We start from the raw sequence: 17,598 nt of genomic DNA, 5'->3' as shown, positions 1-17,598 counted from the left end.
ATTGGACAATTTAAAATCTGACAAATACTCTTGGGAAGAACAGGGCATTCCAAGAATAAGGTCGTAGAACTATACAGGAATTCAACCAGGAGAATGGATTTCCCCCAAACTCAACTTCAGGGTTAGTGGTTTGCAAAGAAACTATTTCAATATTCAGTTTTACATTGGATAGGTGGATGAAGCAAAGATTAAAGGGTTATGACTTGAATTATTGGCATATGCCAAGGGTAAATGCTATTGGACCGTGTTATATTCAATGTATTATCCTTGTCCTGTTTCCCTGTCACATAGCATTACGGACCCAGATGCACCAAAAACAGACTGAATAATTCAATCATATTGATTCACATAAGTTTTCTCTCATCTTGCAATTACAAAATAACTGTTCATTGCTGCCTTCTTTGTATCTACCTTAGATATCTTAATCAGATCCTGTGGCAGTTTTATATAAACTGTCATTGATTTCTGATTTCCTGGTAAACATTGTTACATTTTGTAACTTCAAAACATTAAACTAATTCAAAGGAAGACAAAAGAGTTTGAAATGTGAGTCTAACGTCATCTTTACTTTAAGCTAGGTGCATACATAACACGTGATAGCTTAATGATGTATACAATTCACATATTTATACATATGACCCATAATGAATTATTTAAATGAACAAGAATGCTTAATTAACCAATACATATACAAGATTATTGAAATATTAAATGCACAACAAATGTCTCATATTGCACGTCCCCACAAGTGGAAAGATTCGACAGGGATGGCGAACCTATGGCACACATGCCCAAGGTGACACATGCTAACATTCTGTTGCCACACAACATGCAGCCCTGTTCCTCAATTCTTTAAATCCCATCCATAATAAAAAGATACATAATGATTCTTGTTTTCCTGCCAAATGAAGCAGCAAACAATTTTTTTTCACAACATCTCATGTTGGTTTGGTGCCAGCTCGACAATTGCGAAAACACATAATGTTGAATGACACATATTGAAGTCTTCGCAGACCAGGTATACACATCAGTGTTTGGATAGTAAACAGTTACAGTAATAATACTATTTGGAAGTGATGTTATCCTTCAATTGTCTTTTTAAATGTTTAATACTAATAGTGGGACATGGAATTAAAATGTGTGGCCACTGGGAGATCCATTTTTAATTCCACATCCCATTCACACTCTGATATGTCTATCCACGGCCTCCTCTACAGTAAAGATGAAGCCACACTCAGGCTGGAGGACAACACCTTATATTCCGTCTGGGTAGCCTCCAACCTGATGGCATGAACATCGACTTCTCTAACTTTCGCTAATGCCCCACCTCCCCCTCGTACCCCATCCGATACTTTTTTTTTTCTTTCTCTCTCTCTCTCTCTCTTTTTTCTCCTTTTTCTCCCTCTGTCCCTCTGACTGTACCCCTTGCCCATCCTCTGGGCATCCCCTCCCCCTTTCTTTCTCCCTAGGCCTCCTGTCCCATGATCCTCTCATATCCCCTTTGTCAATCACCTGTCCAGATCTTGGCTCCATCCCTCCCCCTCCTGTCTTTTCCTACTATTTCAGATCTCCCCCTCCCCTTCCCACTTTCAAATCTCTTACTAACTCTTCCTTCAGTTAGTCGTGACGAAGGGTCTCGGCCCGAAACATCGACTGTACCTCTTCCTAGATATGCTGCCTGACCTGCTGCGTTCACCAGCAACTTTTATGTGTGTTGCTTGAAATTCCAGCATCTGCAGAATTCCTGGTGTGAGGCAGGAACATTAACATTTTTAAGTGCTATGTGGATATGTACATGGATGACAAGAGTTCAGAGGGATATGAGCCACATGCTGGGATGTGGAATCAGCTTGAATACACATCCAGGCCAGCATGGACAATTATCAGCTGAAGGGCATTTATCTCATGCTGTATGAATCTATAAGTTATAATATCATACAGCATGATATTATAACTTCAAAAGATCCCCCATCGAGGGGTCCATGTGGTCTGATTCATGAGTTAATTTAGTGAACAATATTTCTGTCAACAAGGCAGGTGACAAGACCAAACAGCAAGATTGTATGAAGAACAAAGAGCCAACAGGCAAACAATGCATCAAATTATTATAAGACCGGATCAATGAACACCAAGAAACGTATCAATACTGGCAACACACAAGATGCTGGAGAAACAGAGCAGGCCAGGTAGCATCTATGGGAAAAAAAAATACTGTCGACATTTTGGGTCTAGACCCTTCAGCAGGAAGGGTGTTGGCCCATAATCTCAACTGTACTTTTCTTCATAGATGTTGCTTGGCATGCTGAGTTCTTCCAGCATTTCATGTGTGTTGCTTGGATTTCTGGCATCTGCAGATTTTCTCTTGTTTAATAATACTGGCCCTGGGCCACTTCAGTTCACATTACTGTGTCCAAGTACTGGCCCTGGGCTATCTCAGGACACATAATTGCATCAATTACTTTGTTTGTACTGAGGTGGCCCAAGCTATGAGGTTTAAAACATGAAGAAGTGTCAAAATCCAGCATTACAAAACAATGAAGTCGCCTGTCAGACACTTGTCTGAAACCTAGTACTATGTATTTTATATGACTACCTGAGACAAAGTTCTTCTTCAGTGAGCCTTACATCTGTGGTGGGAAAGCTGTTGGAAAAGATTCTTAGAGATAGGATCTATGGGCATTTAGAGAATCATGGTCTGATCAGAGACAGTCAGCATGGCTTTGTGAAGGGCAAATCGTGTCTAACAAGCCTGATAGAGTTCTTTGAGGAGGTGACCAGGCATATAGATGAGGGTAGTGCAGTGGATGTGATCTACATGGATTTTAGTAAGGCATTTGACAAGGTTCCACACGGTGGGCTTATTCAGAAAGTCAGAAGGCATGGGATCCAGGGAAGTTTGGCTAGGTGGATTCAGAATTGGCTTGCCTGAAGAAGGCAGAGGGTCATGGTGGAGGGAGTACATTCAGATTGGAGGATTGTGACTAGTGGTGTCCTACAAGTATCTGTTCTGGGACCTCTACTTTTCATGATTTTTATTAATGACCTGGATGTGGGGGTAGAAGGGTGGGTTGGCAAGTTTGCAGACGACACAAAGGTTGGTGGTGTTGTGGATAGTGCAGAGGATTGTCGCAGATTGCAGAGAGACATTGATAGGATGCAGAAGTGGGCTGAGAAGTGGCAGATGGAGTTCAGCCCAGAGAAGAGTGAGGTGGTACACTTTGGAAGGACAAACTCTAAGGCAGAGTACAAAGTAAATGGCAGGATACTTGGTAGCCTGGAGGAGCAGAGGGATCTGGGGGTACATGTCCACAGATCCCTGAAAGTTGCCGCACAGGTAGATAGAGTAGTTAAGAAAGCTTCTGGGGTGTTAGCTTTCATAAGCAAGGGATAGAGTTTAAGAGTCGCGATGTAATGATGCAGCTCTATAAAACTCTGGTTAGGCCACATTTGGAGTACTGGGTCCAGTTCTGGTTGCCTCACTATAGGAAGGATGTGGAAGCATTGGAAAGGGTACAGAGGAGATTTACCAGGATGCTGCCTGGTTTAGAGAGTATGCATTATGATCAGAGATTAAGGGAGCTAGGGCTTTACTCTTTGGAGAGAAGGAGGATGAGAGGGGACATGATAGAGGTGTATAAGATAATAAGAGGAATAGATAGAGCGGATAGCCAGCGCCTCTTCCCCAGGGCACCACTGCTCAATACAAGAGGACATGGCTTTAAGGTAAGGGGTGGGAAGTTCAAGGGGGATATTAGAGGAAGGTTTTTTACTCAGAGAGTGGTTGGTGCGTGGAATGCACTGCCTGAGTCAGTGGTGGAGGCAGATACACTCGTGAAGTTTAAGAGACTACTAGACAGGTATATGGAGGAATTTAAGGTGGGGGGTTATATGGGAGGCAGGGTTTGAGGGTCGGCACAACATTGTTGGCCGAAGGGCCTGTAATGTGCTGTACTATTCTATGTTCTTCTTCTTTTTTGTTTTATGGCAGTTGACAACCAGTTTTTCAGTGCATTACCGCCACCTGCTAGACTTGTGGTGTTCCAACCAAATATGTCCTGGAGTTCTCTACTTTAGACAATCTAGTTCAGCTTGCAGTTCTCTATTAGCATCACTCTGTAGTTGCAGTTCCTCGTGAGTGCTTAATGTGCTCATTAGATAATGCTGCAAACTGCTATTCTTCCTTAATTTTGTCATGTTTTCATGTAGTTGCATTACCTCACTTACATTGATTTCATCTACATTACTTGTAAGACTAAAATCTTCTTGTTAAAGAATAATAATTATCGCACGTTATACTTTTAAAATTGCTGTTTTTCCAAGTCTATCTGCTTTTTCAGGTTTTCCTTTTCTTGGATTGTAGCCTGCAGTTGTTTACTGAGACCTCGGAGTTCTTCTTCATTTGCTTCCATGTTTTCATATTATAATCTGAACATAGATAATTCATTTTGCAACAAATTCCTTTTCCTTTTGTATCCTTGTAATAATTTCCTCCATTTTCCAATCTCTTTTCCAACTCACAGTTGTTCTTGTCGGGTACTTCTATTTGTTATTGGAGTTCTGCACATTTACCCCGGGTTTCAACCATAAAGTCTGAGGATTTTCCTTAAGTTCTGATACATATTTCTTAAACTCTTGACCATTTGCGATAAATACACTGCCATTAAGATTCCATCTCCCTTGCCTGTGAACTGTTGGTTCCTCCATTCAGCATTTCTTTGACTTCTTCCCACCTAATCCCTTTAATACCAAGATACTTTTCTGTAGACTTGACTGTAATTCTAATTTTTTCAGTTCTTTTTCTTGTTTGCACTGAACAATTCTACCATAAAAATTCCACCAGCATCTGCCATAAAAAGTACAAAATCCTTTCTACTCATTCATAGTGTATCCTTATTTTTCATATTACAGCCCTCACAATTCACAAGTGTATTATTCCCTGTATCTGTTTGCTTGACAGCCTTTTTTCCAGCAACTTCTTTCACTGCCTCTGCATAACTGATTCCTTGAGTTGCTTTTGCATGTTGTATCTCAGCGGCCTTCTTGCTGCAAGTGCACCCTCGACAAGCTGCGCTGTGATCCTCGCCACAATTGCAGCATTTCAGCCTAGCGCCCGCTTCACATTTCCCGTATTCATGTTCTGCAGCACATCTCCCACATCTTTGTTTTCCTCTGCAGACCGCCGCAATGTGCCCGAATTTCTGACACTTATAGCATTTTAAAGGCAGTGGTATATATATATATTCTAACCGCATAACATATATACCCTAAGTGAACGTTAGTCGGCAATCCCTCTTCATCAAAGTTAATCATTACCAATAAACTATCACTCTTTTCCCCGTTTCTTGTAACTTTCAAACATTTGGCCTCAATAATTTTTGCTCCTTTTATGTTCTGTTTAATCTCATCCATAGTAACTTTTGTTGGTATCCCGGAAATAACTCCTCTAGTCCACCTTCTATTGTTGGATATTGAGCATTGTACTTTTTGCCGTCTATTTTACTTAATCTTGCCTTGCTGAGCACTATCCTGACAAATCACTAATAGCGATCCATTTTGTAAAATCTTTGCTCTTTTAACCTCGCCTATAATTTTGTTGAGCATCTTCGTCAAACGAATCGGGTTCCACTCACCAAAAGACACCCCGTCCTCGCTTAGTTTTATAATTGCTTGAATCTCATCTTCTTTCCATTGTTTTGCTGTCCTGTTTTGGTCATCCACTGACTCCTCAGAGTTTGATATCCCGTACTTCTGTTTTCTTTTCTTCCTCTTTCCATTCCGTTCCTCTTTCCCGCCAACCTCCATCTCTAGTTCACTTCCACTCTCGCCAAAAACTTCCTTCAACAGCTTGGCTCTTTCCTTGATGTTCTCCCTCTCTTTGCCATTTTCCAGTGAGCTCCACACTTAACTCCCGCTCTCTGTCCTCGCAAGACTCCGTCACCACTGTTCACAATCAACCAGCCCCGTCGAGACAAAGTTCTATTCATTAGAGTGTTGATAAAACATTTCTAAATCATTCACAGACCCTGATGATTTTGTTGTTCACTACAGAAATTTTTATTGCTCAATGGTAATATTGCAAACTTCTTTCTCTTTTGTTTCCCACAGATTACTGTGTATTTAAAACTGTTTACAAAAATTTGCATTGTACAGCAATTTATCACAGTTTCAAGCAAACACTTATTTTCAGAAGGCGTACAAAACAAACAGAAATTTTTAAAAATTACCTGAAAAATCTCAGTGTGCATGTGTCCAATGACCTGCATGCCCCCTGCCTCCTGGACCCGAGCAGGGATATTGGATGGTCCTGGTCCCAGCAGGAGTTTTTTGGGAACAACCAGAGGTTTAAAGAGGGTTGATGGTGGAGGCACTGTAAGTTCAGCATAGGCTGACATGCTGTGGCTGAACAACCTGTACTGGGAGCCCAGTTGTGTAAGGGGACTAGAGCTTCGCTCAGCCTGAGCCAGGAGACCACAGGTTGTCAACCGATTCACAACGGCACTCCGCAGTACAGACCCAGTCATTGCTGAAAACATCACACAGGAGCACACTCAGCAATCACCCCTACAACTGAGCCTTTGATTATTTTTCTGCTGTTTTGCAAATGAGAATAAAGGTATGTGACCTCACAAGCAGTGACCTGTTCACCTTAACCCTCCAATTTACGTAGAAGCTTTTTAAATACTTTCCAATCTACTCTGTCTCCCAGGTCCTGCAAGCTTGAAGAGAAATCTAAAAAGGAAATGAAACTGATTTGATTACACAGAAAAGGATCAACTAGACCCCTTATCAATAAATAACTCGAACTGAAAGAAAACATTCTGATTAATGGTTACTTATTCAAACAAATACATTGTTAATTAATAAATTAGCCCAGCTTCTGAGAGAGATGCTATCTATTATCCCATTCTGAAGATTATGGTTGCAAAATCAGAAGTGGTTATTTGCCAAAACGTGTACTTTTATAGAGGTTTGAAGGTAACTCATGCGTCTTTCTGTGAGCGAAATGACCAGTTGTTTATTTGTCTCATGCCGATCATCTACAGGTATATAGAGGCGGTGGCCCAAAGACTGTTGCTGACTGGCTGTGGAGCACATGGGATGAGTCAGGTAAATGGACTGGAGCCAGGCTGGTTTAGCAGGGGCATTCTCCCAGTTAAAAAAAATTTGTCTTTGTATAATTTGACATGTTTTTGGGAAATTTCCATAATTATCTATAATCATACTGAAATTCCACGGGTACAAACTGCAGACATGAATAAGGGTCTCCACTGTTCTTTAAGGGGATCCTTCTTGTCTCTCATTGAAAGTTACAGCAAAAGTATTACCTCCAAATGTTTGAACCATACTCTCTTTTTTAAATCTGCACATGGTCAGCTTCTACATTAAGGCTAACACTGCTCCACTCCACTACCTCCTCAGCCTGTTTTCCTATTCCTCAAAGGGTCTATGAGTCATTACTTAAAGTTTGATGTGTGCAATAAAGGAGACAAAGTGGGAAAAAAACACATACACAGACGTGAAATGAAAAATGACAACTGTAGTATGTGAATGTAATCATATTGCTCTCAGTATTGCGGACATTGAGTGAAGGGATCTGAGAACCAAATCATAGGAGGCTGTTTATTGGCCACCTATTCAAAAGCCTCACAGAGAGCAGCAGTTGAAGGAACCACAAGACTTGTTGATGATGACAAAGTTATTGCAAAATCCTGAATAATCCAAGCAGTGCTTTCTATGAAGATCTGCTTCAAAATATTTTTGATTCACATATATTATTAGAAATAAAAACAGAAAATGCTGGAAATAATTGCCTGACAAAGAGTTACCAACCTGAAAAATTAATAGTTTCTTTTACGACAGCTGCAGCCTACGCTACTGAGCACTTTCTGTTTTTATTTTAGATTTGGAGCAACTTTGGATTGATTTTCACTCATGTGATTAGAAATACTCACCTTTGTGAAAGTTTCCTGAGCATTACATATTTGGAGCTTTCACTGGATGGTTTGAAAGAAGGAAAAATTGCAACTGCTAACTCTTAGACCTAGAGATGATTGTTATTACACAATGTACTGGTAAACATACTTCAACGCAAGGTTATGCTCAGGATTGCAACAAAATCATGATGGAGATGAAGTAGGCATTCTATAGGGCAGTTACCACATACTCTCAAAACAATCCATTACAGACCTTTCATTATAATAAGCATGTTAGCAAACTGGCACATGACTGATCAGAATATAATTTTAAAATTAAATATTATCCACTTGTATCTATCCAGTACCGTGGAGGGAATTGGCTACAGTAGCTTCTTTTCCCACATCTGCAACTGTAACCACTGCAACACACAAATTTCTATTCTTTTCCTACCTACATATTATCTCATGGTGATACCAAGCAAAAGCATCGCAGATCTCAGTGCACAGTACATTAATGATATGCCCCTCCTTTGACTCTGTCTGATTTACTCTTTAGTTTGTGTGGTATCCAAAACAGATGAGCTATTGTTTTTCGGCTGAAATTCCACTAACTTGTTATATTTGAGTCTGAGTAATCCCAGGTACACCTCAACTCAACCTCTCCCACAGCTACTAGCACTTCTGTAATATTGATGGTCTCTATCTCTGTCATATCTTTATAGCTTTAAGCTTGACTAAAATGCAATTTTAATGATTTCCTGGTCAGTTCATATCCATCCTGGAGTTTGACTAGACACGGCTGGGGGCTATGAGCTCCTTGCACCCTTGACACAATTCTCCACATTAGGTCACAACTGTTGAAGACCATAAGAAATAAGAAGAGCAGTAGACTAGCTGCAACTCGCCTGACATTAATTATGACAAATCCTCCACCTCAGTGCTATTTTCCTGCATCTTCTTCTTACCCTTTGATTGTTGTTTTGAATAAACTCAATCACACCACCTACACCATCTGTAGAGAATTCCAAAGATTCACCATCTTCGCCAAAATCTTTTGCTTACTTCAGTCTTAAATAGCCAACGTTTTATTCAGAAACCATGATCCCTGATTCTGGATTCTCCAGGAATGAAAACATAGAAACATAGAACCATAGAAAACCTACAGCACAATACAGGCCCATCAGCCCACAAAGCTGTGCCGAACATGTACTTACTTTAGAAATTACCTAGGGTTGCCCACAGCCCTCTATTTTTCTAAGCTCCATGTACCTATCCAGGAGTCTCTTAAAACCCTATCGTATCCGCCTCCACCACTGTTGCTGGCAGCCCATTCCACGCACTCACCACTCTATGCGTAAAAAAACTTACCCCGACATCTCCTCTGTACCTACTTCCAAGCACCTTAATACTGTCCCCTCTCATGTTAGCCATTTCAACTCTGGGAAAAAGCCTCTGATTATCCACATGTTCAATGACTCTCATCATCTTATACTCCTCTGTTAGGTCATCTCTTATCGTCCGTTGCTCCAAGGAGAAAAGGCCAAGTTCATTCACCCTATTCCCATAAGGCATGCTCCCCAATCCAGGCAACGTCCTGCTAAATCTCCTCTGCACCTTTTCTGTAGTTTCCACATCCTTCCTGTAGTGAGGCGACCAGAACTAAGCACAGTACTCCAAGTTGGGTCTGACCAGGGTCCTATATAGCTCCAATATTACCTCTCAACTCTTAAACTCAATTCCACGATTGATGAAGGCCAATGCTTGTATGTCTTCTTAACCACAGAGTCAACCTGCACAGCAGCTTCGAGTGTCCTATGGACTCGGACCCCAAGATCCCTCTGATCCTCCACACTGCCAAGAGTCTTACCATTAATACTATATTCTGCCATCATATTTGATCTACCAAAATGAACCAATACCTGGGTTGAACTCCATCTGCCACTTCTCAGCCCAGTTTTGCATCCTATCAATGCCCCGCTGTAACCTCTGACAGCCCTCCACGCTATCCACAACACACCCAACCTTTGTGTCATCAACAAATTTGCTAACCCATCCCTCCACTTCCTCATCCAGGTGATTTATAAAAATCATGAAGAGTAGGGGTCCCAGAACAGATCCTTGAGGTACACCACTGATCACTGACCTACATGCAAAACTTGAACCGTCTACAACCACTCTTTGCCTTCTGTGGGCAAGCCAGTTCTGGATCCACAAAGCAAGGTCCCCTTGGATTCCATGCCTCCTTACTTTCTCAATAAATCTTGCATGGGATACCTTATCAAATACTTTACTGAAATCCATATGTACTACTTCTACTGCTCTACCTTCAACAATGTGTTTGGTCACATCCTCAAAAACTTTAATCAGGCTCGTAAGGCACAACCTGCCTTTGACAAAGCCATGCTGACTATTCCTAATCATATTATGCCTCCCCAAATGTTCATAAATCCTGCCTCTCAGGATCTTCTCCATCAACTACAACCACTGAAGTAAGACTCATTGGCTTATAACTTCCTGGGTTATCTCTACTCCCTTTCTTTAACAAGAGAACCCCTTGCTCTAAAAGATAGCCCTTGCATCCAACTTGTCAATCCCTTAAGAGTTTTCTATTTTTCATGACATCTCTAATTCTTCTAAATTCTAGACCTATACATAGATAGATATACTTTATTAATCCCGAGGGAAATCTGGTTTCGTTACAGCCGCACCAAACAAGAATAGAGCGTAAATATAGCAATACAAAAACCACAACAATCAAACAACAAAATGCAAACTATGCCAGATGGAAAATAAGTCCAGGACCAGTCTATTGGCTCAGGGTGTCTGACCCTCCGCGGGAGGAGCTGCACGTTCGATGGCCACAGGCAGGAACGACCTCCCGCGCCGCCAAGTGTTGTATCACGGTGGAATGTGGCCGAAGTCCAACAGTAAAAATTTCAATATCCAGTCTGCAAATAGTCAACTTGGTCTCTTTTTATACAGAATTCTGCTATCCTTAGAACCAGTCTGGTGAATCTCTGCTGCACACTGGGCTACTGCACCAGCCAGCTCCATCACAGGGACAACCCTCCCATCATCAAGAACAGCCTCAAGAGGTAGAGCTGCAGGAAGGTGGCATCCATCTGGAAGGGTCTTCATCATCTGGGGCATGCCCTCTCCTCATTACTACCACCGGGGAGGAGGTACAGGAGCCTGAAGATTCACCCTCAGTGATCTAGGAACACTTCACCATCAGTTCTCTGAACAGTGAATGAGCTCGTGAACACTAACTCATCATTCCTCTTGTGCCTTATTTAATTTTTGTAATTTATGGTAATTTTATGTTTTACACTGTATTGCTGCACCAAAGCAACAAATTTCACATCGTGTATTACTGATAATGGATCTGATTCTGATCTCTTTTAGATAAGGGAACCAAAACCATACTCAATACTCTAGTTGTAACCAAGATAATTGTAATAAGACATCTTTACTTTTGTACTCCAGTACTCTCGTAATAAAAGCCAGCATACCATTTGCCTTTGTAATTCTTTGCTACACTTAATATGTGAAAATATTAGTTCTGAACCTGACCTCCCACTTTCCACTGCAATACCCCATCAGCTCTTGCCAACTTACTCCAACCATGCTTGTCACAGTAAAGTCCTCATCAGGCCTGCCACTGCCGATTTCCCCATCATAGAAAAAATATTTTATATGCCTTTTTGTCTATATTTTTGGTTTATTGTTTTGTCAGACTTAACAAGCATTAACAGGACTTTGGTATTGGCTCTTGTGGAAAATCTACTGATTTATTCTTTGGACTCCACCACAATTTTACTTACAAATACAGATGTCCTTAACAGATTCCTCACATATCAACGCATTCTTTTCATGCTTTGGAAACATTTTTCAATTCCTAATTGTTGCTAAACCTACACAGAGGTCAGTTTACCAGCATTTTGTTTGCATACTGCTTGTGTTATCTGCGTAAATAAGGAAGATAAAAGTTCATGAGATGAAAAGCTAGGATATACGGGTATACCTTTTGTGTTAAAAATCTGAGTGATATTGGTGTATCGATTTGTCTTAAATATATGACAGACTGTGATAAGTAGGTCAGATCATTTATAACCAAATATCCTAACCCTGACTCTCTCTCCATATTAAAAATCTTGGAATACATCCCCAGTTTCGATGAAATGGGTTAAAGATGAATAACTGGAATCACTGCCTTCCATCCGGACAATGTTTAAGTTTGCAAAGTCCAATCTGTCACATGCAGATAAATAAAATTATTTGGAAACAAAACCAAAAAAGAATAAAATATACAGAAAGGAGTCCTGAGTATGAAGACAAAAATCAGATGGTCTCATGGTCCTCATGTGTGATACAGAAAAGATGGGATTTCAATAGTGCTACATATATGTCCAAGGCTGCCAAGTGAACTAAAATGGGATAGATTTAGAGTGTGTAATATGTTAGATTTCAAGAGCTGCCAGCATTTAAATCAGTTGCATTTCCCTGCCACAGAGGTTTGTGCACTTGAATGGATACAGTTAATTCATATAAATTATGACCAAGCCTTATTCTTTTCCACCAAGACTGCTACATACCAAGATCACTCTGGACTGCAGCGATAATTGCTGGATCCCTTTCTTTACTCTCCTATATTCCCTTCTTAAACCTATCCACTATTCCTCCCCAGCTTTCCTCTGCTTAATAGAGTCACAGTCCGATACAGAAATAAACAGGCCCTTCAGCCCATCAATTCATGTCAACTATGGTGTGCACCCAGCTGGTGCCAATTTCCTGCGTTTATCCCATATCCACCACAGCACTCTACAGTAAATACTACTGTACTTGCCTCAACCACTTCCTCTGGCAACTCATTCCATACACTCACTACAGTCTGTGTGAAGAAGTTGTGCCTCAAGTCCCTTTTGAAACTTTCCCCTCTCACCCTAAATGTCTGGCCCTTATTTTTGGATTCCTCCGTCCTCCTCTTGTTGTATGCACAGTTTGTTGTCTTTCCCTTATCGGTTGCTCGTCCATCCTGTTGGGTGCAGTCTTTCATTGATTCTAGTATGTCTCTCGGATTTACTAAACATGCCTGCAAGTAAACAACTCTCAGGGTTGTACTGCATATGTAATCTGATAATAAATTCACTTTGAACTTTGAGGAAAAGTTTGCTACCATCCTCCTTATTTATGGCCCTCATCATTTTAAAGACTTCTATAAGGACACTCCTCCTTCTCCTACATTTCAAGAAGTAGATACCTAGCCCGGCCAACCTCTCCCTGAGCTCAGGCCCCCAAATGCTGGCAACATCCTTGTAAATCTTTTCTGCACTATTTCCAGTTTAACAACATTTTTTTTATAACAGTGTGATCAAAACTGTACTTTGTACAAGTGTGGCCTCATCAATAATGTACCTGTAATGAATTCCATTTGCCTCTTCTCAGTCCACTTCTCAAACTGATTACGATCCCCCTATAAACTACAATCCATTTCTTCACTATCAAATTTGTTATATCTGCAAACTTGCTGATTAAGCTTTGCACTTTTGCAAGCAAATTATTTATAACATTATTTATAAAAATAATGATTAACAGGAGTCCCAAAACTGAACACCACTAATCTCTGGCCTCCATGCTGAAAAACAACTTTTAATGATCATCTCTAACATTTATACATTTGTCATAAAGTTGGGCCCCTCGAGTCTGTTTTTCCCCTTTGTCCTCTTTGCTGTTAATGCTTCCTTGGGCCAACATATAAAATTTTCATCTTGCTCTAATTCCCCTGCTATTTCCTATGAACTCCCTCTGCAAGCTTACCTAGTCCATGAGAGCTGCCTTCTCACTGAAACCCCTCTCTACTGAAATTCTGACCATTCAGCACTTTTTCCTGAGATGTATAGTTGTTGATATTCTTAAGTTCCTGGGTTCTGTATGCTTCTCTTGTATCATAATTCCTCAATAAAATATTAGACCTTTCCCCTGATGAAGGTAGCAGAGTGGATGTAGTGTATATGGATTTCAGTAAGGCATTTGATAAGGTTCTCGATGCAAGGCTCATTCAGAAAGTAATGAGGCATGGGATCCATGGAGGCCTTGCTTTGTGGATCCAGAATTGGCTTACCCACAGAAGGCAAAGGGGGAGGGGCGCTTGCTGATGGCTCGTATTCTGCATGGAGGTCAGTGACCAGTGGTGTTCCCCAGCGATCTGTTCTGGGACCCCTCCTCTTTGTGATTTTTATAAATAACCTGGATGAAGAAGTAGAAGGGTAGGTTAGTAAGTTTGCTGATGACACAAAAATTGGGGGTGTTGGGGATAGTCTGGAGGGTTGCCGTAGGTTACAGCACAATAGTGATAGGATGCAGAACTGGGCTGAGAAGTAGCAGATGGAGTTCAACCCAGATAAGTGTGTAGTGGTGCATTTCGGTAGGTCAAACTTGAAGGCAGAATATAATATTAATGTTAAGACTCTTGGCAGTGTGGAAGATCCGAAAGATCTTGGTGTCCATTTCCATAGGACTTTCAAAGCTGCTGCGCAGGTTGACAATATTGTTAAGAAGGTGTATGGTGTGCTGGCCTTCATCAACCATGGGATTGAATTCAGGAGCCATAAGGTAACATTTCGGCTATATAAGACCCTGATTAGACCCCACTTGGAGCACTGTGTTCACTTCTGGTCACCTCACTACAGGAGGAATGTGGATTTTACAGAGAGGGTGCAGAGATTTACAAGGATGTTTCCTGGATTGGAGAGCGTGCCTTATGAGAATAGGTTGAATGAATTTGGCCTTTTCTCCTTGGAGCAATGGAGGATGAGAGGTGACCTGATAGAGGTGTATAAGGTGATGAGAGGCATTGATCATATGGATAGCCAGAGGCTTTTTCCCAGGGCTAAAATGGCTAACACAAGGGGGCATAGTTTTAAGGTGCTCGGAAGTAGGTACAAGGTGGATGTCAGGAATATGTTTTCCACGCAGAGTGGTGAGTGCTTGGAATGCGCTACCAGCAACAGTGGGAGGGGCAGATACAATAGGGTATTTTAAGAGACTCTTAGATAGGTACATGGAGCTATAGGAACATAGAGGGCTATGCAGCAGGGAAATTCTAGGCAGTTTCTTGAGTAGGTTACATGGTCGGCACAACATTGTGAGCCGAAGGGCCTGTAATGTGCTGTAGATTTCTATGTTCTATGTTCCATCGTTACAAACCTTCATGTTTTTGAGATGTGAGTGGAAGGTTGTCTGCCAGTGAAGGTTGGTGGCTGGAGTGGGAGGGGGTGGGTGTGTAGAACCTACATAGTCACTGGGACAACGATACACGACCTTTCATAAATTAACAAACTAAGCTCCAGGTTCATCCTACTGTCTTCATCAATTCTACACAGCCTTACTCTCACCTCTATCCTAATCCTGCCCTAAACTCTGGCATTTATTCCTTCTTTTTTGCTCAACTTCATTCCCCGACATGAATCCTGTCGCCATCTCTGTGGCACAGATATTGTGGGCCAAAGGGCTGATTTCTGTGCTGTTTTGTTCTATGTATTGTACTCCCCTCTCACCCTCCCTCATTCTTCCCCCCTACCATTCTCTTCCTCCCCTCCTTCTCTTTCTCATCCCCTTTCCCTCTCCCCTTTCTCCCTCCTCCTTCCACCCTTCTCCCCAACTCTCCCTCCCTCCTCTCTCAACTCCCACTTTCTACCCCTCTCTCGCTCCTTCCCTCCTTGCCATCCCTCTTCCTCTTCCCCTTATCATCCCTTCTCCCCCTCCCCTCCTCATCTCCCCTCCCCACCCCTTCACTCTTCCCATCCTGACCACTCTCCCCCTCACTCCTTTCCCTCCCTCTTCTCTCTCCCCCTTCCAAACCCCTCTCCCGCCCACTCCCCCCTCACTTCCCTCTCCCATCTCTCCCCTCCTCCTCACTCCCTCCTTCCCCTCCTCCTCACTCCCTCCCCTTACCCCCTTCCCCCTCTCCTTCACCCTCCTTCTCCCCAACCCTCTCTCTCTGACTTTCCCTTCTTCTCCCTCCCTATTCCTTTCTCTCCCCTCCCCTCCTTACTTCTCCCTCCACTCTCTCCTCTCCCTCCCTCACCCATCAACTCTCACTTTCTACCCCTCTCTCCCTCCTTCAGTCCTTGCCATCCCACTTCTTCCCCTCCCCCATACCATCTCCTTCTTCCCCTCCCCCATACATCCCCTACTCCCCTTCTTCCCTCTGCCCTCCTCTCTCACCCTTCCCCTCCTTCCTTTTCTCCCCTTGCCTCTCGCCCTCCCCTCCCCAGCCCCTCTCCCCCTTCCCCCAAGTCTCCTCCTCCCACCTCTTCACCTCCCCTCTCCCCTCGCCCACTCCACCCCCACCCCACCCCCCACTCCCCTCCTGCCTCCCTCAGTCATCAAGAAATGGAAAGAATATGGCACAGCTGTAACTCTGCCTAGAGCAGGCCATCATCAAAGACTCAGAGACTGTACAAGGAGGAGACTAGTAAGGGAGGCCACCAAGAGACCTGTAACTACTCTGCAAGAGTTATAAACTTCAGTATCTGAGATGGGAGAGGTTGAGTACACAACAACTGTTGCCCAGGTGCCTCATCAGTTGCAGCTTTATGGGAGAGTGGCAAAGAGGAAGCCACTGTTGAAAAAAAACTCACATAAAATCTCAGCTACAGTTTGCCAGAAGGAATGTGGGAGACTCTGAAGTCAGCTGGAAGAAGGTTCTATTGTGCAATTAAACCAAAATTGAGCTTTTTGGCCATCGGACTAAATGCTATGTTTGGCATAAGCCAAACACCACACAACATCAAAAATATGTAATCCCTACCATGAAACATGGTGGTGGCTGCATCATGCTGTGGGGATGATTCACTGCACCAGAACCTGGAAGGCTTGATAAGGTAGAGGGTAAATTGAATGCAGCAAAATACAGAGAAATCCTGGAGGAAAACCTGATACAGTCTGCAAGAGAACTGTGACTTGGGAGAAGATTTATTTTCCAGCAAGACAATGACCCAAAGCATAAAGCCATAGCTACACAGGAATGGCTTAAAAGCAACAAAGTTAATGTCCTGGAGTGGCCAAGTCAGAGTCCAGACCTCAATCCAATTGAGAATTTGTGGCTGGACTTGAAAAGGACTGTTCACTCACAATCACCATGCAATCTGACAGAGTTTGAGCAGTTTTATAAAGAAGAATGGAGGAAAATTGCAGTGTCCAGATGTGCAAAGCTGATAGAGACCTATCCACACAGACTCAAGGTTGTAATTACTGCCAAAGGTGCATCTTCTAAATACTGACTTGAAGGGGGTAAATACTTATGCAATCAATTATTTGGGGTCTTATATTTGTAATTAATTTAGATCACTTTGTAGAAATGTTCTAACTTTGATACAAAAGTGTCAGTGTCATAAAAAGCCAAATTAAATCCATTGTAATCCAATGTTGTAAAACAACAAAACTTCCAAAGGAGTGAATACTTTTCATAGGCACTATATAAATCACCATATACAACCTTGAGATTTATTTTCTTGGGGTTATGCTCAACCATAATAAAATTAATGAAAGACCACACCAACAAGATGGACAACCAATGTGCAAAACACAACAAACTGCAAATAAAAAAGAAAAATAAATAAGCTATAATTATTATGAACATGAGATGAAGAGTCTTAAAAGTAAGTCCTTAGGTTGGGGC

The 17,598-nt window shown here is 42.0% G+C and overlaps 1 protein-coding gene across 1 annotated transcript in view; it reads right to left on the bottom strand.

The window, feature by feature from the left end:
- agxta (alanine--glyoxylate and serine--pyruvate aminotransferase a) overlaps positions 1-6,746 on the bottom strand; it is a 34,588-nt gene extending 27,842 nt beyond the window's left edge. The window contains exon 1 of the mRNA XM_072255721.1: positions 6,225-6,746. Within this exon, the coding sequence (XP_072111822.1) occupies positions 6,225-6,533 (309 nt within the window). The 5' untranslated portion in view covers positions 6,534-6,746. The remainder of the gene's footprint in view (positions 1-6,224) is intronic.
- Between the last annotated feature and the right edge of the window lie 10,852 nt (positions 6,747-17,598).

The sequence above is a fragment of the Mobula birostris genome, chromosome 4 (genome assembly GCF_030028105.1).
Source record: "Mobula birostris isolate sMobBir1 chromosome 4, sMobBir1.hap1, whole genome shotgun sequence".
Lineage (NCBI taxonomy): Eukaryota > Metazoa > Chordata > Chondrichthyes > Myliobatiformes > Myliobatidae > Mobula > Mobula birostris.
The sequence above is the reverse complement of the archived record's forward strand: the minus strand, read 5'-3'. Positions and strand labels throughout refer to the sequence as shown.